This window comes from Stegodyphus dumicola, chromosome 7, assembly GCF_044657685.1.
Source record: "Stegodyphus dumicola isolate Sdum_Otavi_A_Nest chromosome 7, ASM4465768v1".
Classification (NCBI taxonomy): Eukaryota; Metazoa; Arthropoda; class Arachnida; order Araneae; family Eresidae; genus Stegodyphus; species Stegodyphus dumicola.
The window spans coordinates 147,614,778-147,639,808 of NC_140774.1; the positions used below are offsets into that span (position 1 = coordinate 147,614,778).

The 25,031-nt window shown below is 33.2% G+C and overlaps 1 protein-coding gene across 1 annotated transcript in view; it reads right to left on the bottom strand.

The window, feature by feature from the left end:
- Nucleotides 1-25,031, bottom strand: part of Atg4b (Autophagy-related 4b) — a 50,277-nt gene that overhangs the window by 15,406 nt on the left and 9,840 nt on the right. The window contains exons 2-7 of the mRNA XM_035355736.2: nt 23,417-23,500; nt 19,913-20,107; nt 15,606-15,792; nt 14,867-14,943; nt 14,266-14,784; nt 12,373-12,449 (exon numbers count right to left, since the gene is read on the bottom strand). Coding sequence (XP_035211627.1) covers nt 12,373-12,449; nt 14,266-14,784; nt 14,867-14,943; nt 15,606-15,792; nt 19,913-20,107; nt 23,417-23,500 — 1,139 coding nt within the window. The remainder of the gene's footprint in view (nt 1-12,372; nt 12,450-14,265; nt 14,785-14,866; nt 14,944-15,605; nt 15,793-19,912; nt 20,108-23,416; nt 23,501-25,031) is intronic.

Consider the following 25,031-nt stretch of genomic DNA (forward strand, 5'->3'; position numbering starts at 1 on the left):
GACAGGATTATAGGTATTGATTATAGCTTTGATGTCAAGCAAATTTCGGTGGAAACCGCAACAATTCCAAGAGATAAGGGTGGCCATTATGTCTCCTGTTTATTTTTTCGGTGCTCCTTTTTTTGTCTTTTGAGGGAGCAGGTGTTTTGGGATTTCCATTCCTTCTTCTATTTCCATATTATCCGAGTCCGGGGTGTCAGATATTAAATCGTCAATTGAACTACTGCGTTTCGATTTTTGTTAGCTGTTTTTTGTAGGCTTGTTTTTGGACTTTTCTGAATTACTATTTCTTTCTTCTGGGTTGTGTGAAGTGGGTCTTTCTTGTTTTTGTTATTAGTTTGAGGCTCTTGGCTTTTTGTTGAAATGAAGGATGTTTGGATGGCAACTGATCTTGTGGACTTAACCGCATTCGCAAAAGATAAATTTGGGCGCCCTTGTGAGCTTTGTACTATTTTCCGGGCTTCAGCATAAGACACATTTCGAGTTACTTTTGTCGCCTGCACTTCCTTTTCAGATTTCCATTTTGGACAAGAGCGAGAAAATGCTGGGTGATCACCCTTGCAGTTAACACACAATGGCGCAGCGGTGCAATTCTCACTATCGTGGCCAACCAACGAGCATCTGGCGCACGTAAGGGTGCCACGACAGGGGGTCTTAGAGTGACCAAACCGCTGGCATTGGAAGCATCGCATTGGGTTGGGAATATATGGTCTTACGGGACAGTTAAGATACCCAGCCTTTATATTCTTCGGCAGATCAGGCGATTTGAAGGTCAGGATCACGTGTTTCGTGTCAATCAACTGACCTTCCTTTCGCATCTTGATTCGCCTAGCACCACAGACATTTTGGTCAGCTAACTCGGAGATGAACTCTTCTTCTGAAACACAAAGAAGGTCGATCTCCGAGATCACGCCTCTACAGGTATTAAGTGTTTTGTGTGCTGACACTGTTATAGCTACTTGTCCAAATTTGGTTTGACGTAAAAGTGAAGCAGACTGGGTGGCCGAAAGGGTATCAATAAGCAAGTCTCCAGAATGGAGACGCTTTATGTTCCTTGGCTCACCTATGCAGGAATGAATGTATTTGCTTACCAGGAAAGGAGACATCTTTTGCAATTCTCCAGAGGCACTGGAAACAACAACAAAGCGCGGAGAATCAGTAGAATCTTTGGCATTTGCATCGGTGCGGATCTTCTTGGTAACGGATTTGTCAGTAACTTCAATATCTTTGGTATTTTCATCCGTACGGATCTTCTTGTTAATCGATTTGTCAACGATTTCTATATCTTTCTTCGTGTCATTTGATTCAGGTTTTTTTAGAATAAAAAGAGAAGCCATGATTAAGAAAATATAAGATTCGGGTCCGACGGCCCCGCCCACCATGGAGCCCAACAAGGGAACACAGATTCCTGTGTTAGGGCTAGCCGGACCTATACGCAAACTGAAGCCCCACAGTCGGCTTTCCCGAAAGCAGGTACTCCCGAGAGCTTGACCACAAGCCACTGACACAAGGACTAGTGACCAGCCGATTGACACCCGTGAGGACGACTAAGGTGCCTCCCGTTTAGCTGAAGCAGAGGCCAAAGCAGTGTGTTGGGGACAGTACCTCGCCCCTCAACTACCAGGACCCTCCTTTCCAGCGACATGGGTCTCCATGCACGGCAAACACGTGGGCAGTTTTCTCGCCACTCGAGAACTAGAGACAAGGTCTGCTCCAGTCTTTCGTGACGAGCCCCAAACTCCGTAGAGAGAAACCACAAGGGAGAAGGGAAGGGAAAAAGTTCCAGCCAAGAGGAGAGGAGACGGAAAAGAGGATAGATCACTGGGGCTCCAGGATCGTGACACCCGTCTCATCAAGAAGATGATCCCCTGAAGGGCTAGGGTACCTCGGGATTGCCACACCCGAACTCACAAGAGTGAGCCCCCTGAGGGGCGTAATTGAATGAATTAAAACAATTATCTCTGATGAAACTTCACACTTATAATACTATTTGAATAATAAAACAGATATTTAAGTACGATGGCATTATTATTAAACATAATCTACTATTTAACATACACTAGTGTACAAAAATTAAGGACGAGATGGTTTTTTCAATATAACTTTGTACAAAAGCTTTCCAAATCAACACATTTAATACCGTAAGATCCCCAATACGTAAGGACATGAGTAATGTAAGCAACACTTACTAAAAGAGAAATCAGAGGGATAAAAAGAAGCTTTACTGAAAAAGTAGCATGGAGCGCAATGCAACTGAAGGCCGAAACATCCCTGTGATGGGTGTCCAGCAAGAAACATCCAGTCTTTAATAGGGGATATGATCTCCTCTGACTGCTAGGCAGGTTTCAGAGCGTCTGCCCATGCTGAGAATGTGGGTGTCAATGAGTTGTTGAGGCATTGCTGCCTATTCATCTTGCAGCGCCAATCGAAGCTCTGGAATCGTTACTGGTGGTAAGGTACTAGCTGCCAAGCGTCTGCCTAGAAAATCCCATACATGCTCGATGGGATTGAGAACCAGAGATCGTGCCGGCAAATCCATACGTTCAATATCCTCACTCTCTAAGAGCTGTTTGGCAGCTACTGTGCGATGACATGGTGCATTGTCGTCCATGAAAAGGAACTGCGGACCCATAGCGCCTCTAAAAAAGACGCACATATGGAAGAAGAATCTCGTTACAATAACGGGTCCCGTTGACTGAACCTGCGTCGAAGATGTGAAGGTCTGTACGACTACCAAGCATGATGCCTCCCCAAACGAGAACACCGCCACCTCCGTACCTGTCCCTTTCAATGATGTTCGAGGGATGATTGCGGCTTCCCCGCTCTCTTCGGATGAGTATGCAATGAGAATCGCTACTCACACTGAATCTGCTCTCATCTGTAAAGAGTACTCGTCCCCATTCATTGTCTCTCCAATTCCGGTGTTCTCAGCACCACAGAGAACGCCTTCTCCGATGGGCAGGCGTTAGAGGTACACACCGTACAGGGCGTCGTGCAAACAGACCACCACCGTGCAGTCTTCTGGCCACGGTAAAACGCGATATCGGTCATCCAGTCGCCTGTGTCGTGTGTCTAGCGATTTCTCACGCTGTCTGCCGCCTGTTTCTTCTGGCCTGTAAGGCAATATACCGGTCATCTGTGGGTGTGGTTCCTTGTGGACGACCACTACTAAACCCCCGGATAGCTGTTCCTGTAGTTTGAAATTGTCTCCAAAGTCGTGAAACGATGCTGTGAGCAATTTCGAACTCTGCAGCCACACTTATCACATTGCGGCCTTCCTCCAACTTCCCAATGATTCGACCTCGGGTAAAAGCATCCAGATGTCGTCTAACAGATTGATTATTCACCATTTCTCGCTGAGGCAGCAACTCGGTGGGCTTTTAACTGCTATACGGTGTGCAATCTCTTTGCCAGAAATACTGATCTTACACCAACAACATGTTTTATACTACTCAGACACTCCCCCATTACGTCTACCTGCATATCTGTGCATGTGCTACCGTACATCACCTTACTTAATCTCCTGATTGGTCTTTCTGTCCGCTCTGCCTCTTCGTTCAGCTGATATGCTAATTTTTCGACTTCGTCCTTAATTTTTGCACACCAGTGTATTTTTTAAAAATTCATGAGTAAACCAATTTTGTAATATTTATTAAATAATTAGTATCAAATTACATTCTTTTAACATTTATATTAGTATCAAATTACAAAGTTTCTTTAAACATTTAATTTATAATTGCCCCACATGTTTTAAAGAAGACTGAAGTTTTACTAATGGGCTTTATATTGTCTTTTCTTTTATACCTCATTTTCAGACTTTTACAAATTATATATAAAACAGCATAGATTAAAATGAGTAGTAAAATCATAATCAGCATGATTCATAACAGAAGTCTGGCTGTTGTTGCTACTGTAATAAGTTGCCTGTTTAGAGACTTATTATAATAAATTGCCACAACAGACATGAATACCTAATGTCGGAATGGTTGGTAAATGCTGAAATTTAGTCATGCTTTGTTTACCTGACCTAATGTGTAGCTTAGCATAGAATTGATGAAGTTGTAAGCCAATTAATATACTGTGAAGTTCCAATTTTCCTTTCTTAAATTCTTAATCATTTCGACACGACAATTAGCCAGAAATTAACTAATTTCCATTCACTAGTATTTTCAAAAAAAATTTTAGCAGACGGTTTCACTCAAATAAGAACTCTACAAAATACATCCCTCAAGAATTCCGAGTCCCACCCATTACCATAAATTACTTCACCCAAGTCTTACCGACTGATATTATTCAAAGCCCCCGCTGCCGCTAAGGAATTTTCGGAAACACTACACTTCTGAGTCAGACGCAAAGAGAACGCTTTGGCCACTCCAAACTAGAAAGAACGTAGTTAATTAATACTTTTTCTGGCCTTTATATCTTCATGTACATTCACTTTTCTTATTATATTTTTTATTTTTATTTTATTTTTACAAAGTTTGCATTATTTATCTTTTATTTTGTAATTTTCTAATGCTTATTTTAACTACTTTGAATTCTATTTCATAACGACAATTTCCAGTGTTTAATTTTTACAAATAATATTGAACTCAAATGCATAAACACGAGGGTGTCGGCGGACGGTTACTCGAGCATTATCGAAATTTTACTGCAGAAATTGCTTTTCACTCAAAATTGAATTGGCTAAAATGCTTAATAGGAATAAGTTCTTTGAATATCAGCATTGGTTCATAATCCCTTCTATTCACGGAAATATTTGGCCTGACTTGAATTGCCGGTTTGGCTTAGCCTTATTGCTCGAGTAAAGACGAAACAATTAATTACTGTTCATTGAATGGGAGTTGGTTTGTTCCCCTTGAAAAGTCAACTAATTTCCGATCGATGACAATGATTACATATATTTAATTTAATTCTTGCTTTAATTTATTCCTTTTACAATTCAAATTTTGTTATTCATGATTTAATTCCAGTCCTCGTTAAAACATTTTTAACAATTAACTTTTAAGTTACTTCAAAACATCTTTCAAAATATAACTTACTAGTATGGATTCACTCTTTTAAGATAATCCTACTATAATTAAACTTAGGAGATAATATAATCAATTAAACAATATTTTTTAGTAAATAAATTATATATATACATATATATATTATTTTAAGTCCCACGAACTATAAGAAGAAATGTTTTATGTTAATTTTTACATTTTTGTGTTGTATCTTGTGTTCACAGTAAGGATTGAGGCAATAAATTGCCTTAATGTGGAGAGATAACTTCCAAGGGTGAGCAATTAGTTATAAATCAACTATCAGGTATTTGATACCCTTAGTTAATATAGACTTAAAAGGTCTATAACATATTTTCATTAAAAAATGGAATTAAAATCAAAATCTAAGAACATTTTATAGTTTAAAATAACAGACAATAGCACATTTAATTTATGACACTGACTCTAAATTGGTAATTAGGATAATCACACAATGAAAGCTGCAAAACATGCATATTTTGAAGCAACAACATACAACACAATATAATATCTATGCATGTTTTTAATTTGAAACTTTTCCAGATATTTCAGCTAATCTATATCAAGCAACAACACAATATCTACACATCATTTTAATTTGAAAATTTTCCAAAATACTTCAGCTAATTTATATGAAGTTCTTTCCCTCTGATGCCTTTTAAGTTTTCTTCTTCAATAAACAAATCAATGCTTCCTCTAGTCTCTGGTTTATTTCCTAATTTGTTAATGTTTCAACAATATGTATTTGATAAAAAAATTTCTTTCCCTTTATGTAAATATCAATTTCTTTCTCAATAAGTTTCCTTTTCATTTTAGAATTTTCAGATTAATTAAAAGTTCAATTAAAGAATTTAAGATTTAATTATAACACATTTAGAATGCGTAGAAGAAATTGATAATTTAATTTCTTTAATAATATAAGCATGAGAATAAATATGATATGAGTTATATATCATGTTATATATAAATATAACATGAGTTATATATTATATATGAGAATGAGTTATATATAAATATGATATGAGTTATATATTACAATATGAGAAATAATTATATATAAATATGATATGAGTTATATATTATATATGAGAATAAATATGATAGGCAGTGGTGCTAGATTTTTTAGAACATAGATCTGAGAGACTCTGCATCAGCAACAAAATTCAGGAATGGCAAAATTTTAGAATTTAGGACCCACAAAAGATTGCACCAGGCAGCAAAATGCTTATATCTGGCCCTGTGTGTGCTGCACTGAGACGTATAACATGAATCTTTCAAACTGTCAGTTTCCAATTTCTTTTTATATAGAAAAATTCCTATATACAGATGTCCATCTGTTGTGATAAGATTAGAATCTTTTCTGCAACTTTACATGCCTATGTTTGTACAGCGATCCCTCGTTCTTCGCAGTTAATGGGGACCAGAACCTTCTGCGAAAGCTGAAAAACCGCAAAAACCGAAAAAAAGTAGGATTTGCCCCTAGGAATTTTCATGCATGCAGGTACAACAAATTTTTAAATATGTAAACAGAATTTATACTTTACACATTTAAGACAAAAATTAAAACAGTATACGTATTTACTTAAACGTGTCAGTGTTAATTAATAAGGTTAATTACAAAACTTTATACAGTAATAAACATTAATCAATGTTGCACAATTGTTGCAGATTCTCCAGGGTAAGGCCACGCTTTTCAGTTTCTTCTTCATTTCCTCTTTGTTTTCTTCCTCACTTGCAGACTTTGTCATCTCAAGGAGGTCTTCATCGGTCAGTGGGTCCGAGTGGCAATCGATAAGGGTGCTAATGTCTTCTTTTGTCATGTTGACAAATACTTCATTCTTTATGATGTGAGCCAGCCTCACCGCCTTCTCCACCGCTGAGTGATGAACTTCAGGAGTGAAGCCTGGATAGTCATGCAGCCTTAATTTCTTCTAGCTATAATTTATGGTCTCCTTCTTCATGTCCTTTAATGCTTGCTTAATATTAGATAAACATGAGGCAATGTCGTAATTGCGCCAGTATGCTTTCAAGATGAATTCGTCATTGGCATCATCAACTGCTGAGATGAGGCCCTCCATCGTGGAGCGAGTGTAGAGTGCCTTAAAGGCACGAATGACACCTTGATTCATTGGCTGAATTAGAGATGTAGTGTTCGGGGGGCAGAAACTCTATCTGCACACCTTCATATTGCAGGTCTGTTGCATGGCCTCCTGCACAGTCCATCAGGAGAAGGACCTTAAAGGGGAGGCCCTTTTCGGCCAGCTACAGCTTCACCAGCCTTGGAGTTATGCATCCAGAACACGGGCAACAGAGCCATATTTTTGTTTTTTAATGGCCATGGATTTTTGGCTTTATAAATAAGGCCTAGCTTAATCATAAAACCTGCAGCATTGCCAGCCATGTTGACAGTCACGCAGTCTTAGTGAGCCTTGAAGCCTGGCCTCTTCACTTCGTCCTTGAAGAGGAATGCACGTGAAGGGAAAAAAATAGCATGTTTCATCCATGTTGAAAACTTGTTCAGGGAGGTAGCCTCCTTTACTGATGAGGTTGGGAAACTCTTCCTCCACGTAACGACAAGCAGCATTGTTGTCAGCAGAGGAACATACAGAAGCATATTTCTAAGGCAATACCTTTTTTGAAATTTTTCGAACCAGCCTTGGCTGAAAAGCCTCATCCTCAAGGAGGTGAATCACTTCTGGCAGCGCTATTACTTGCTTGAAGTTCGTCAGCACCTTCTTCAGCCTCTTCATTGTCGTCATCGGGCAAGATTTGGTCGTAGAGAGCTTTGGCCTTTGTCCTGACAATATTAGTGTCCAAACTCACTGTCTTTTTCCTGCAATCAGCAAATCACTACGCAAGTGCAGCTTCCATTTTCACAATTCTGTTATTACGTGGAGTCACCACACGTTTCGCTTTTTACTGAAGCAGTTTTGTGGATGTTTGCTTCCTCTTTCTTGATCTACTGCACTGTACATTCATTCACCCCGTAATGGCGTGCTACAGATGCATAACTTCCGCCTTCTTTGATCATATCTAAAAGTTTTACTTCTTCCCTGACGGTCATTATCTTCTTCCTCTTGGGTGCCCCAGAGGAAGCTGTTGCAGGGGCACAGCACTTAGGCGGCATTATATGGGCTTACTTAATAAAAAAGTTATTGCCAACACAACACTAAAATACAGTATGCGAGACAATCAACATCATGGACAAAACTGGCGATATGCAACAAGAGAATATGCTAGGTGAGGCTGCAATGATGCACAGACAATCAACTCACAGGGATAAATCAACTTGTATTCTCATTTGTCAATGTCACACCGGAAACCAATCACGCACCTTAACTCACTCATCTCTTTACTCACGCACCTCAACTCCTCTCTTTGTTTGGTTGTATTTTTTCATTTTTATTTTTTGATGAATATTTTTGAAAAACCCACGAAGCACTGAAGTCGCAAAACATGAAGCACGAAGTGGCGAGGGTACACCGTATTTATTGAAAAGAGGAAAAATTAAGGGTTACACATTAAATGGAAATTTTTAGAATCAAAAACAGAAACAATGTTTTAATACCTAGAATACAGAATGATCTAATACCTAGATCTTCCAACCACCAGCAATATAAGATATCTTTTGCGACAAGGAAGAAGAAATTAGATTTTGAGCATACCACATGCATGCTAGACGTTTTTTCATAGTAAAGTGTGTGGATGGTCCTGACTCTTAATTTCAACTCAGCACTAAATGAAACACCTCCATGTTGAAGAAACACAACTCATTTATTAACATAAATGTGTATGATCAGTACTTTGGCTCTGTAGCCACTTTATTGCTTGGCATACATCTCAAAGAAAAACATTCTAGCGCTCATGTTATGCCTACTAAATAATATATAACCTTTACACCAACCTGGCAAGTAACTTTTTATTATTTTATTTCAAATAATTTTATTTTCACTGTTCTTCAAAAAATAAGAAATTCTTCGTAAATGTCCTATAAAACATGTCTATTAAGTACTGATACCATGAAGTCATTTGTCATACTTTCATGATTTTTTAGAATTGTAAGTCTATAAATCATGTCTTCTAAACCATCTGAAGTGCAAGGTCTAAAATCCAAAAGAAAAATTATCCCTACCAATTTTGAAAGAGCAAAAGGCCAGAAGATTTTTAAAAAGAAAATTGAATTTTATAGAGGGTAGGGAGGAAAAAACTGACTCAATTTTAATATTCTAAAATAATTACACAAGGAAAACTCTTATGAAAATTCTAAAAGAAGGCAAGTGAAATTAGTTTTAAAATAACTATAGTAGCTTTTCTGCTTTCACTAAGAAGTTTTTCGGAAGCTATGCTTTATAACATTTATTATCTTGTTTATTTTTCAGAATTAAAACATTCCTAAGACACCAGAATAGAAAGTAATGTCACTTTGAATATGAGAGGATAAAATGAAATTTATTTTAATATTATTTCTCAAATATTCTATTATTTTAAGTCCAGAATGATCTAATACCTAGATTTTCCAACCACCAGCAATATAAGATATCTTTTGCGACAAGGAAGAAGAAATTAGATTTTGAGCATACCACATGCATGGTAGACGTTTTTTCATAGTAAAGTGTGTGGATGGTCCTGACTCTTTAATTTCAACTCAGCACTAAATGAAACACCTCCATGTTGAAGAAACACAACTCATTTATTAACATAAATGTGTATGATCAGTACTTTGGCTCAGTAGCCACTTTATTGCTTGGTATACATCTCAAAGAAAAACATTCTAGTGCTCATGTTATGCCTACTGAATAATATATAACCTTTACACCAACCTGGCAAGTAACTTTTTATTACTTTTTAATTTTTATAAAAACACTATTATCAATTCAAAGCAGCTTGAGAAATGACTCTGATGTCTAAAAGAATTTTTATTTTAAATATCAGTACTACCAGTAATTGAATACCAAGCAGCACCCTCCCCCCTCCAGTTGGCAATGGTTTACTATAGTGCACACCTGAATATTTCCAAAGAGGGTTAACATGAATGGAAAAAAACAGAACCACTTTCTTTTCCAATTTAAACTCACAAATTTGATTGGTTTTGAAAAAAATAAGCCAATGTACATTTGGAACTCTGCAGCTTTATTTTAAGTTTAATTTAAAATTTCTTATCTCATAACTTTTTCATAACAATCTTTTCAGCGGCAGCAATTACATTATTCAAAGAGTTATTCTATACATCCCTTTCATTCACTTCATATTCTGAAACAATCACCCAAAAACTTGAATATGACAACTGTTTGTGAAGATTTTTTTTTTTTTTTATTTTTAATTTACACACCTGAATGCTAATGTTTTTTTAATATACTCATGATATACTGTACAGAGTATTTACTATCTTTATTATAACTACAATTTACATTACTATTCATCTTCAAACCATGGGAATGAATTCTAAATCATAAAGAAATTATGCAAGCAAAATATTAAACGTTATCAACTGGAAACAAATCTCATAATCATACAAAAAGTTACTTAGAGGCTTAACTTGCTTTGAAAGATGTTTCCCTTATTATATCTTTATTACCTTTTAGTCACTTTAACACTTTATGCTTTACAAACCTTTATGTTGTACAACAATTTTGTACCAAACCACAATACTAAAACTTTCAGTTGTTTTTTAAAAAAAAATTGCAGAATTCTTTCAAAAATACTTGATGAGAGTATAAACATTAGAAAATAGAAAAATGAAGGAAATATAAAAAATCTCAGCATTTTAAAGTAAAATAAAAATTAATAGCTGCAAATGCTGTTCAGCTATGGCCTTCACAGAAATTTTTACATAATTAATACAATTTTAAATATCAGTCATATAAATTAACATCACCATCATTGATGATTTCTACACAATAATGTTTTTTTCAATAATGTTCAATAAACATAGAATTTGATTTAACAGATTTAAATATTTGAATATAAAATGGATTTTTCACAATTAATTTTACTACGATATATTTAAATGACAGTCAGATTTACGGGTACCTGCCTATTATCACACTGACTACGAAACTGTCACCAAATGGCATGGTGCCAATTATGGATAAACGTGAAACATGACATACTCCTGATATCTACACCTTCATTTGATGTAGGCCAACTGATACTCATTAAGCTACCTTTTGTTTTTATGAACAAAGACATAAATCAACTGTTATTGTTGTATTTTCATCTTGCATTTTGGGTTAAGGGGGGGGCTGTAGAATAATATTTGTAACCACATTCGGGTTCATTTGCAGCTAGTCCAGAGAAATAACATCTGTTGAAAGGGAAAAAGAACAGCTGCATTTGGCTGACGAAACAGTAACAGACTGGAACAATCACCTGCAGAAATTTGTACTCATAGCATTCTAAACACAGCTTCTGGTAAAATTGGTTGTCCTAACAAAAAAGTAAAAATCAAAGAAAGCCTTTCTAAGAAAAAGATCAATTACTTCTGCAGCAATGGTTATTTGGTGAACTGTGCAGAGACTGACAGGTATTGTATTGTAACGGTTACAAAAAGAAGTGCAGCTCAGAATACTGCAGAAACAATTTGTGCAATTCTGAAAGGATCTCTGCCAACTTGCATGGCTTAATGGTTGTCAAATTTCAAGGTCGACATGATAATACACAAGTACCAACATAAATTTTTTATATCACATACCAAAAGATTACATATTTATAAGTAATAGTTTAATCTCAAAACTGAGAGTCTGGATAATTAGAAAGTACACTAAATATTTTCAGGCCAAAAAAGAATATCAATGTGAAAATAAATTAAAATATAGCTGATTTTCTTTTATGATGATTTTGACCATGAATATATACCAAAATGACACATAAACAATAACATGCTGACATTATGTACCTGTAATGACACAAAACTAACACTTATTATCCACATTCCTCTCTTTCCAAATTGTAAAAAACATTCAAATCTAGCCCTTTCATTTACCTGATACAGTTGGAACAAATATGCTTCACTGGAGGAAGACTACCTCAAACGACAACTACCAGCCATGCCATCACTGCTTTATACTCCAAATTAGCAAACACTTTTTATTCACATCTTATCAACTATAATACTTCTAATTTTCATCATCTAGATTTAGCTTAAACTACTAAGTCTTCTTTGTCCTGTAACATTACTAGAGTTTTAAAATGAAATACAAAAATATAACAGTTTTCAAATGCATATTTTTAAGAATGTTTCTATGTTCCATATAATTCCCTTAAGCACTTTTACTTACTTTCAATACATAAAATGCAATTTTATCATGATTCTAAGTTTATTAATTTATAGGATTATAAAAAATACCTTTTCATTAAAGTCATCTTTATCAACATCAACAGCAGGCTGACAAGAGTGGGGATCCATATGAATAAGTTTATCATCTTTAAAACAAAAAACAAAACTATAATTCAACCATACAAAATATAATAATTTTGTGAATTAAAAAAAAAAGAAGTGTATAAATTTCATTTAGTGACAGGAAAACTTGAGAGAAGAGCTATTGTATACATGAGAGAAACACTTCCAATCATTTTCATACTACACTAGAAAATACACAGGTTTACTAAAAACAATAAAATATGTATTTCTTCTGGAATGAGCAAAATTTACTACGAGCTAATGAGTAATGTGTCTTTTGCCATTTTAGTTCCTGCTTTATTTAAAACTTCACATATATGTACCCTCTGCTTTCTTTATCTTTACTTACTTAACATATTTTAGAAGAAAAGACACCCAGATCATTTAGTTGAGAATGTTTGAAAGAATGTCTTTTCTGGCTGCTATTTTGGATCAAGCTCAAACCTGCAACACTTTGGATCGTAGCATAATGCTCAATCTGATCATACCAAACGAAGCTCTCCCAGCACAAGCATATTTGAAGTAATATCTTTTCTGCACAGCAGCTGAAACCACCATAAGTCAGTAATAGATGATCAATTGACACGTTTATCGATTATGACAAAGAACACTATCTCTGTTAGAAGGAACACTTTTGTAGAAAACTTTCTAAGGGAAATAAATTGTTCATAAAAGTGAACTCTAGATGAACTATTAGTGCTCATTGCTTTTAGCTGCTTGCAGTCGTCTACAGCAAAATTTGGTAATCATGTAATCTACCACATTTAGCTAGTTAATCATTTCTTAAATGGTGCCAATAAAATGCCATTTTTAAATTCAGACATGCAATAAGATGGCAGAAAAAAGGAATAAAACAGCAAAAAGTTTCAGTGCCATCATCTAAAAAATAAACAAACAACTAAAAGCAGTAGATTATATGCTATGTGACTATCCAGAACTTATAATCTAAAGATAAGCATTCCAGCTACACTCTCAATTTCATAATATATACACTAATAGGGGGAATTTAAAGCGGAGTAACACGTAAACAATAAAAACCTTAGCTTTAACACTATTTTTTATCAAAACTTTATTAAAATATTAATATATGGCATCAAACAGCACAGCTACCTACCTTAAAATATGAAATAAGATTTTAATGTTGCACGGTGACATAACTTCGAAAGAATTCCAATGATAAATTTTATTAAAAATTATTTTGTAATGCATAATTCAGGTTATTAAACTAGTTGTAATATAGTTCTGATTTACATAACTTTTAACTAAATAATGTACCATTTACATAAGCAAAATTAAATACAAATATTTACCTATTACACATTAGTTAAGTCTTCATAAAATGCTCTACAAATATCTTTATAGTAAATTAAAACAGTTCAAACTGAACTAAAATTAATTTGGGGAGACTGAATCTGAGCAATACAAGTTTCATTCAGAAATGACAATGTCTTAGCTTTTTAAGAATTCAATATTAAACATTTTCTATAATATTTCTTTTTTTCTTCAAAGTTCAATGACCAACAAATCTTCTAGAACTACACTTGAAAGAGATCACCTAATTTAAATAAATTAAAACTAGGGAGATGTGGAAATTTACCAGAACAGGAGATGTGATGAACCAGCCTTTGATAACGTATTAACCTTTTCAAGAATTTAAAGCAACTTTGAAGGGAGTTAAAAACTTTAACTAAGATTTATATTATAGACATTTATGGTATAATTACATTATTACACTTAATATATTTCAAGCCACTAAAAGTACTTACTAAATTTACATTTTTAATACCAATGGCTACATATTATTAAATACATAAGAACCATAACTGTTGAGATATTTACCTTGCCAACCAATAAAGTACAAAGCATGTTTTGGGCGACCACCAATGATTCCAATGCAGTGCTCATATGCCAGAAGACTTTTAAGACATGGTATGTAAAATGGATTAATTTTATCATTTCCCAAACGAACAGAGACAAATAAAATCAAGCTTCTCCAATTTGCATGTGCAGAGTTAAAACTAGGAGGGCCAAATTCAGAATATGATGGGCACATATCTGTGAAACTCATCTGATCAATTTCAAGACTAGGATATAAACTGCTCCGAGGTAAGCTACTTGGAGTTGAAAAAACTTTTTCATCTTCAAGGCAAGGATATAAAATGTTTCTTCGAGTGCTATCTATCTTCATTTCCTTCTTTTCAATATTTAAAACTGGATCAATTCTTTGATATCCGACAGTTTTTTTAGGAAGCTCGTAATTGAGATAAGCTGAAGTTCCATTTTCTTCTGGTAAGTCACTATTTGCAGCACTCCATTCTGTGGCAACCTGGCACAGGTCAATAACATCTTGTTTAAATACTGTAAATGTCAGAACAAATTAATACATTTTCAAAGAAAAATATACATGTATTTGCATAAAGATGAAAAACGTTCAGCTTACCTATTCCATCTGAAGCGACATACATGCAAATATCTCTCAACTGAGGATGTTCAACTTTAGATATAGTAAGAGCATCTCTAGGAAAATAAACAAAATATTCATTTAGGAATTTTTGCCAAATACGCACAGTTTTTTTTAATAGAAAATAGCTGTGGTTTTGAAAATATGTAAGCTGGATTAACTCAATTTTAGAAATGAAGCATTTAAACAACACATGATATTACAGTACAAGTCCCAAATCCAGACGTCCAATATCCAGAATGATCTAATATCTAAACCACGAATCAGGGGGAAAAAATTAAAAATTAAAAATCCCCTACCCCTACATAGTCTAGGAATACAGAATGTAATAACACTCAACAAAAATGTCATAAATATGATTTCTTTCCCAACTGAAATTTTTGCATGTCACTTTCAAAAACTTGCTTGGCTAGGGAGCTCTACCAGGGCTATTGACAATATGTTGATTGACTTTGTATTGATGCTGGCTATAATTAGGCTTTCAGCTTTTAAGTGATTGTAGAGGGTAGCATTTTTCCATCTGACTTAAACAAAAAGTAAAGCCCTAATGTTGTCATGTCTGCATTAGATTTGAAACGATCTAAAATCGGGTATTGCCAAAGTCCCGATGACTCCGGATCTGAAACTGTACTGTATTACTTAATATATGATGACACTGAAGTTCCCTTAAACTTATTAAATTACAAAACTACTGCAACTAAAAATTGAATAAATATACCTAAGTGCATGAGCAGCATGTGTTGGTCCATACCAATCCCCAGCTTTTCGACCATAACTCTCTCCAAGTGAAACTAAATGATGTAGTGAAAATGGGCTATTTTCTGATAAGGAGTCTCCAAACCAACGCAGGATCATTTTATACAATTTTTTTTGTTCAGCAGATTGATCTAAAGAAACTCGCCAATCTGAAACCAAATAAAGTGATCATTTCTTTCATTACAATAGTACAAAGTATACATATAAAAAAAGAGGGTAAGAAGAAGGTTACTTTCTTATTATCTACACCACCAGTTATAATATTCAGTACAATTGCCATTCTTTTAATATATTTTTGAGAATGCACTTGACAACAGCAAAGTCATACATATAAGTACCATACATGTATTTGAGTAAATGTAAATTTACATGCTTCTACCAGCTATATAGAGTTTCCCTCGTTTATCACAATTAATCAGTCCTAGACAGTCCTAGTCCCTGATAAGTGAATTTCTGCAAAGTAGGACTCTTTCTTTATACATAAATTTAATATTTTCATAGTTAGAGCACAGAAAACCTGTTTACAACCTAAATGTGTTTATTGTTTTGATATATTTTTAGTATGCACTTTACAACAGCCTTGTCATACATGTGAGTACCATACACATGTTTGAGTAAATGTAAATTTACATGCTTCTACCAGCTACATACAGTTGCCCTCATTTATCACGATTAATCATTTCTAGGCACTACCCTGATAGGGGAATTTCTACAGAATAGGACTCTTCATTCATAAATTAAATACTTTCATTGTTAGAGTTTAGAAAACCTGTTTGCGACCTAAATACATTTTTTAACATTATTTAAGTTTCTACACATGAAACAGCACCTTTCGGTCACCAATACATTCGTATTAATCAATATTTCAGATAAAATAAGACATATTAGACATTACAAATACCACATTTTATTGTACATTTAATTATACACATACATAATTCTTACAAAAAATCATTAACCTATAAAAACAGTGCAAATTAAAGATGGGCGATGAATATAAAGAGATGTACTTCACAGCAAAGAAGAATAAGATTACTGCTCCTCTGAAGACATGACCTCAATAGAAGAGTCTTCAAGTGGTGCAGTATCTTCATCAGGTGTGGTGTTGTCTTCTTCCACTGAAGGAGTATTAGGAATAAGCAGTGGATGTCTGGGAGCATAGCTGAAGAGTCTCATGATAGGCTGCTATCTTTTCATATGCATGAGGAAACTTTTGCAAGGTTACATCATTCACCCAGTGTATTCCAAAACTGCAATACTTCTCCGTGGAGAACAACACACTTCCGATGATACCTCTTTTGGAACTTATTGAAAAAACCCTTGCTCGGCATGAAATCTATGAACGTTGTGAAAGAGGGTCCTAATTGAGGTTCATTCGGCGTAAAGCACTGATAGAGCGGTGTCCGCCGATAATATCGCGGACGAAAATGTTGCAGAGAAAACAACGCAAGGCGAAAACGTCGTGCTACAAAACATCGTGGGAGAAAACATCGCAAGTCTAAAACATCGTGGTACAAAACATCGTCGTCGAAAATAAAGCGGTCCAAAAACTTCGCAGTTTAAAAACATCGTCTTCGAAAATATCGTGGTAAAAAATAAAGTATCTACAAATCTTCGCATGACGATAACATCGCAGACATGCTTTTTTCAGGCTTTAATAACTGTAAATGGATATTCCCATAACGATTTGTGAGCGCAAGTGATGTAAGGAAGGATAATTTTTACTTTCATATTTTTTATTAAATATTAAATTTTTGCTGGGAAAATAAGAAGAAAACTTAAGCATAGAAAATTAATGCAACTTATAGCACTTAATAGAATTTTAAATCGACATAGTTAACTAACAAAGACCATTAATAAATCATTTTTTATAAAGATTTTACAGATAATTTTTCATAAAGAGTCTAATCTATTAAGTTGCATTTAATTTTCTATGCTTAAGTTTCCTTCTTATTTTTTCAGCAAAAATTTATTAGTTAATAAAAAATGTGAAAGTAAAAATTATCCTTCCTTACATCACTTGCGCTCACAAATCGTTATGGGAATATCCATTTACAGTTATTAAAGCCTGAAAAAAGCATGTCTGCGATGTTATCGTCATGCGATGATTTGTAGATACTTTATTTTTTACCACGATATTTTCGACGGCGATGTTTTAAACTGCGAAGTTTTTGGACCGCTTTATTTTCGACGACGATGTTTTGTACCACGATGTTTTAGAACTGCAATGTTTTCTCTTTGCGATGTTTTCTCCCACGATGTTTTGTAGCACGACATTTTCGCCTTGCGTTGTTTTCTCCGCGACGATTTCGTCCGCGATGTTTTCGGCTGTAACCGATAGAGCTGTCTTGCCTTCTCTCGGATGACTAGCAAATCGAATGGAATCTTTTTTCTTGCAGCTGTTGTTGATCCAAATGGCTAGGGCAGACTTTTCAGTATGAACTTATCACGATTTCTCATGGTGTGCTTTGCTTGCTTGTTTAAAGAGATAGTAACCATAGCAAAGATGCTCTTTTCATTTTTATAGATGAAGCGAACAACGGACTCATTCAAGTCATAATGGTAGGCAACTTCCATGAATTTCTTGCCACCTTCTGATAATATCCAAGAGCTTCACCTTCTCCTGGATGGCAAGGCTCTTCCTCTTACTCTTCTGTCACTTAGTTTCATCATCACAAGGCTTAGATGAAACAAGCACACTTTGATACCATGAAAATGCATATACTAACAAGAACAAAGATGCTTCTAATGCTTCCAATGTAGAAGCATGTATGATAGAAATGAACTCGTGTGAGGCTGAGACAATCAGTGGCCAGGATTGACAAAGGATTGGATAGCCAATTAGTGAACAGCATGCTCCAATTGGTTTGGTTTCAAACAAGTACTCTGCACCTTTAATTATTTGCAATCAGCCACATAAATTTCTGCTTGGGACAAACTGTCCTCTATTTATATTATTCAAACTGCATTTATGAACTTATGTGAAGCTAAATTTTTTTCACCAAATTTTTCAACAGGCAGTATCTACCAATTTGTAACAATTATTCACAACACCTTAAAAAACAGGGAGGGGACACTTTTTGAGCTTCAGAATAACTTTTTACTTTTACTTTCTTCCTCCCCCCCCTTTTTTTTTTGACTGAATGGACTGCATTCTCTCATGTAAGTACTCAAATTATTGTATTTTTCTAATTGTAATTGCTGTAAATGTTTCAATATGCTTGTTTTAAGATTCAGATTTATTGCATTTCTATTATTACTTACTATTTAAACTATAATTTTTGTAAAATATAAAGTACACATTGTCAAGCCATACTGGAGCATATCACATGTTGAGGAAAGTTTTTAAGATTACTTTACAAAAGTTTTAAGTATTGTTTTTGATACTTGTAAAAATATTTTTCATTCAATTAGTTTTATTCTAAATTTAAAAATGAATTTGATTATGATTATTTTTCTTTTGCAATTCATCTAGATATAATTAAATATAGTTCTGTTGATAATTAACTCTTTTAGCTGCTCCTTGACTAAACCCAAAGAGTTCTCAACTTTTGTTTATTTCTGCCTCCAGTTTAATTTCCAATTTCTTTTGCTTCAATCAATATCTAATTCAATTTCTTTTGCTTCAATCTGTTTTTAATTTTTTCCTTCCTGTTACTCAGATTACCACTCTAGGTTGATATATAATCTATACATTTTATCTCATTCTTTTATAAAATAATTTATTTTGCAGGATCTTAATAGCATTCATTCATTTTAATATATATATAAAAGAGGTCTGTTGTTATTTTTTTCCACAAAATGACACACTAACAGTTTAAAATATGCCAGAAAATTTAATTCCTGTTTTACTGAACAGAACAATGCTTGACTTTTTTCCTATTGTAAACACTGAAAGAATTAGAAATAAGGTAAAAACAAGTAATTCCAGCGTAATATTCAAATGCCAAGATGCCATTAATATGTAGTAATTAAAGTTGATTAATTTAGTCATTTCTGAAATAAAGAGAATCAAATACAGACTGGCAAATTCTGAAGTAAATGAACATGCTCCATTTATTAAAACTGAACACCAGTCTGTAAATAAAATCATATAAAAAATAATTAAGCTGTGAAAAATTACATTTGACTAGAGTCAATGCCCCCCCCTAAAAAATCATGATGGGAAGGGGGAAATAAAAAAAAAGGAAAATATTAATATTCTTTGAAGTAGGATATATAACTGCTGAATGCTAGAAATTCTAAATTTCCAAATTAAATGTGCTTTACCTCGATGAAGAAAATGGCAAACTAATGCTTGAGCCATCATCATTTGTCCACACCTTAACATACAACCCCAACCAGTATCTGATACGAGATCTGTTCCTGGTATTGCAGGAAAATTTATGCGATAGGTAAGCCATATTTTACTTAAAAGATCCAGCTTAAGTTGGTTGGCAACATCCTGGGGCAGTAGCATACCTTCTGAAAATAGAAAAATGTAATATGAATTATTAAAAAAAACATTTAAGAAAATGTAACAAATAACTGACAATGGTTACAAACTGGTCAATCTTAGCTAAAATCAAAGTTCCAAATGACTGCAAATGTATAAAATTTTACAAATGTAAATTAAAAATTAACATAAATTTTATTCAATGTTCATTAAAGTAATTTCTAGCATTGTACTTTAAACCAGTGGTATCAAACTCGCAGTCTGTGAATATAATTGTATTCTATATTGTTATTAATTATGTATTCATTGCAAGTGCAGTGCTTATTTAGTGATTAATATTGGTATTACTTGAAATTAATGCAAGTCTAAAATTTAAGATGTAGCTGTCAATACTTATTTGTTACAAAGCTATAACCAACAGAAATTTCTTGTAGGTAGCAACTTTTAGACTTCAGATAGAAAATAAATATTAATTCAATTCTTTTACTGTGCATTATTACTATTATTGTTTATGTATGTTTTCGTAAATATTTAATAGATTTTTTTGTTCGTTTCTTAAAATTATGTTTAAATTTTGTTTAAAAAATATTCTGGCCTGTCAGCTGCTTTCAGATCATGCATTCCACCCCACATGCAATTTGAGTTTGAGACCACTGCCTTAAAATATCGCAACTTTATAACACAAGCTTTCATCAAACATCGTATAATACTCTTGCACAAGTTTACACAAGAACCCACGCAGATTATTAAAAACTCACCAACAACAGTTAATAGAAGGATATAAAAGCACGCAAATATGACATCTTAACACTACCTGCTTTAACAAACTAAAAAGCATGTAGAACAATGATTGTAGGTACTACTATTATTAACTTGAACTTTGCTCTAATGTGGAAGCAAATCAGAGTCAAAAGGAATAAAGTTTTGTACAGTATAATGACTGTATGAGAAGCAACAGAAAAGATATTTAAATAAAAATTAAGAATTGCCAAATATTGACACTTTTCAATGACTCTGATTGTTATTATTATTTTTTTTAATTTTAGATCAATATTATATAAAGGGATTAAAAGTCAATATAAGTGATGAATGTCTTTAAGAAGTAAATTACTTTCCTGCCCCAAAATCATTTTCAAGCACAGAGTCCTCAATTGTTCACACAATTAATATGTTATCATGGTCTGAAATGCAAAATTTCACATTTATTGAAAATTAATCATTTATTTAAGGTAGCAAAGAAAGCAAGTAACAGTATTCTATGTTTATTACCCAATGTTGCAATCAAAAATATGCTGACATTTAAAATACCACCACATTCACATTTCTCTAAATACAGCACAAAATCCGAACATCTAATACCCTAAATGATCTATATCCAAACCTCTGAACCACCAGCAATTTTGTTTAATATTTGTTTTTCTCAAAAAGAGAGAAAAAATTAGACTCTGAAATTAGCTACCGTTCGTATAATGCTTTTTGCATGCACAGTAGACATTTTTTCAAAATAAAGTAATTTCAGTTTTCAAAATAAAGTAATTTCAGTTTGAGAAAGGTTGATTCGTAATTTCAGTTTGATGCTAAATAACATGCCTCCATGTTGAAGAAACACAATCATTAATTAGTTTAAATCTAAAAAATCAACAATTTGTTAGCTCTGCAGCTGCCTTTTTGCTCTGAATCCATCTCATTTCAAAACGTTTATTTAAGTCAATCACTGATTTTAAACCTACTGAATAACTTATTGCCCTGATGCAAACTTGTCAATAATTTTTTATTACTTTCTCCTTTCATCACCACGTTACTATCAATTCAAGGCAACTTGAAAAATTACTCGCAAAAATTTCTAAAAACTTTTTTTTTTTTTTTTTAATATTAGCTAATTTAGCAGAAATTGCATGGTAACCTTTTATGTTGACATTATACTTGGCAATTACAGGACTTCATTCCAACTGTGCTGCGAAGCATTAAGTGTGTTCGGCAAGGAGAAATTTAGCAGAAATTTCTTTCCATATGCAACAAAGTGATTTTGTAAATGATATTTATAGGCCAAAAGACCACATTTTATGCTGTTTGAATAAGCAATAACTCGTTTGTTATTTAGATCAGATTCTGTACTAGATGCGGAAATTTGTGTATTCGGAAAATATAAGCCTTAAGCATTGCAGAAAATAGACATAATTATAATAATATAATTTAGACTTGTGTAGAGTAAACTAATACCTTGATAATTTCAGCATTCCAAGGTATCTCAAAAAAATTTCAAATATGCAGGTCCTTCTTCTTTTTTTCAATTTTTAACATTGCGCCTTCATATGACTTCATCGTTAATATAAAATTTCATGTTGTTTCCATTTTTGCATACTGGTTTGTCAGATAAAAGACCTCTTTCTTGAAAAAATGATACAGTATTCACCTCATTACTTAGTAAATTAAAAATTGTTAAAATCATATTCATGCAAAAAAAAAAAAAAAAAAAAAAAAAAAAAGGAAAATCTCATAAAAAAAATTAATGCTATAAGAACACACGGCAAGAAAAAAATGCAACATGGTGCTAATATGTGATTACGTAGCGAGGTATAAGAACACCTAGCCAGCATTAATATACAATCATATGGCAAGGTACAAGAACACGTAGCCAAATTTGGGGGATATATCTCGGTTGATTGGCAATTCAATCTTGTAGGCTGCTATAACAGAGAAGCATTCACCTTCCTTGTAAATTGACTTAATCATTTTTAATCATGGATACCTACTATCATTTTAAGTTCTGGTCTGAAATCTAAAATTACATGGATATTTAGAGAATACAAAAATGAACCTATGAATAAGATTTGGACATTTGAGGCATATAATATGCACAGTGTCTTTTATATGAAAAAATGGAAGTGGTACTTCCTTTTCAAATAGGTTATCTCTTCTTTAAGTCTTTCAATTATTTCAAATATTATAAATAAGAATTTAACAGTTAATATCTGAAATATTACCTGCAACATTTGTAATTTGCATGTTATAAATTAGGTAATTAAATTAGCCAATTTTGGAAACCAAGTGAGTTGGCCAAAAGGAAGTTGCATGGAAGTGAATATGTAAGAAAGAATTCTTACTCTGGTAATTAACAGAAGAATCCCACACTTGTATTCAAATGATATGAAACTGCATGTAAATTTAAAAATTTCACTTTCAGACATTTATTTTAAAGGTTTTATAAATAATATAAGGGAAAAAAATGCATTTAACACTCATTACATTTCACATTTAAAAATGAATTAATGCAACTTTTCACACTAAAAAAAATTTTATCTCTATTTCACACAAATCATGCAATACCTGATAAATACCATTTAATTTATTATGATAGCACTTCCCCAGTAGCCATATTGCTGAGTCTGTTTTTAAATTCACTTCTCTTTTCACTCGCCAACCTTGGAAGAGGAATAAAAATATAGTTCTGCACAAACATGAAATAATCACAAATGACATAATTTATAACACCAAATAAATAAATATACAAAATTGTGATGAAAAAGAAATACACACAGAATTAAAAACCAAAAATAGTAATTACTACTGTTTAATGCAATAAGATCACAAACAGTAGCTTGGTAGTGTTATTATGAAGACATCAAATTTTATATTTATATTCTTTACACTCAATAATAATTAACAAATGCAAATAATTCAAATAAAAAAAAACAGACATAAGGAGAATGTGCCTGATTTGATTTAAATTCACAGATTTGTTGCGCATGCTTAAATTATAAGAAAATTACAAGCAAACTGTGTAGAATAACACACAATAAGTCAAGTTTACGAAGTTAAAAAAAAAACTATAAGAATGTAACATTAATTTGATTATCTGCAATGTTTAAATCAATATTTCCAACCTTCCTAAGATTTAAAATATATCAAAAGCTATACTTCTGCTCAAAAATTGATGAAATATTAGAATAATTTTTATCTATAAATTGTAAAGAAGCACTATAACAGATAACTTTAAAATTCCCATAAAACTTTTATTTTAAAAGAAAGAAATATAATGAAAGGGACAAAGAGATAAAAATTATCATGTAATGATGTAAGATGCAATCTACCAGTTTCGGTTAGAATTTGGCATTAAAATTTTCACTGGAGACATTAAAACCCAGTTACTGCTTCAATCATTTCTTTTAGTTTGGTCTGCAATTATTATCTACAGGATTGATAAAGTTCTTCTCAATCTTGCAGATAGTATTAATATTTAAACAATTTAATTATGCTAGAGGATTTTGAAGCTGAAGAATCTACATGAAATGCAGAGTACCACATTACAAATCCTCAAAGTTATCTCGCAGAGGCATGGGGGAGATTCATTAGTAAAAGTGATGATTATTTTTGGCATGTTGCATGACATTTGTGACAAACTCACAAAAACATTCTTTTAAGGGCTTTTATGCTGTGCTTTGTAAAACTGTAAGAAATTTAAATTTAATTGAATAAAAGGTTTAATAAGTTATTAATTAAAGGAATAATTTTCACTTATTTGTATCTTTAATTATTTATATGTATTTTCATCTTAAAAAATAGCACTTTAGCGGTGTTATTTGAGAAATAACTAACTAAATAAAAGCGGTAGATCGCACACTACACCATTACCAATTATCATATGACTAACAAATAAAAAGTTAGCATTTTCATGCATCTACAATAACAAAACCAGTTTGGGAAGGTTTGAAAATAATATCAGCACAGTAGTCAAAAGTCGTTAATCCGGACCTCAAAGCTACAAACTTTCTGCGAATGCGTTCATGCATGCGCATGTTCATGCATGGCGTTTACACATGCGCCTAACACCTTTACGCATGCGCATAATAGGTTTACGCATGCGCATTGAATGTATAACGGACAGTATAAGCTAAGCTAAAATTATCTAATTATCTATTTCAGTTAATGTTGCAGATTGTGTTGTTCCTTAAT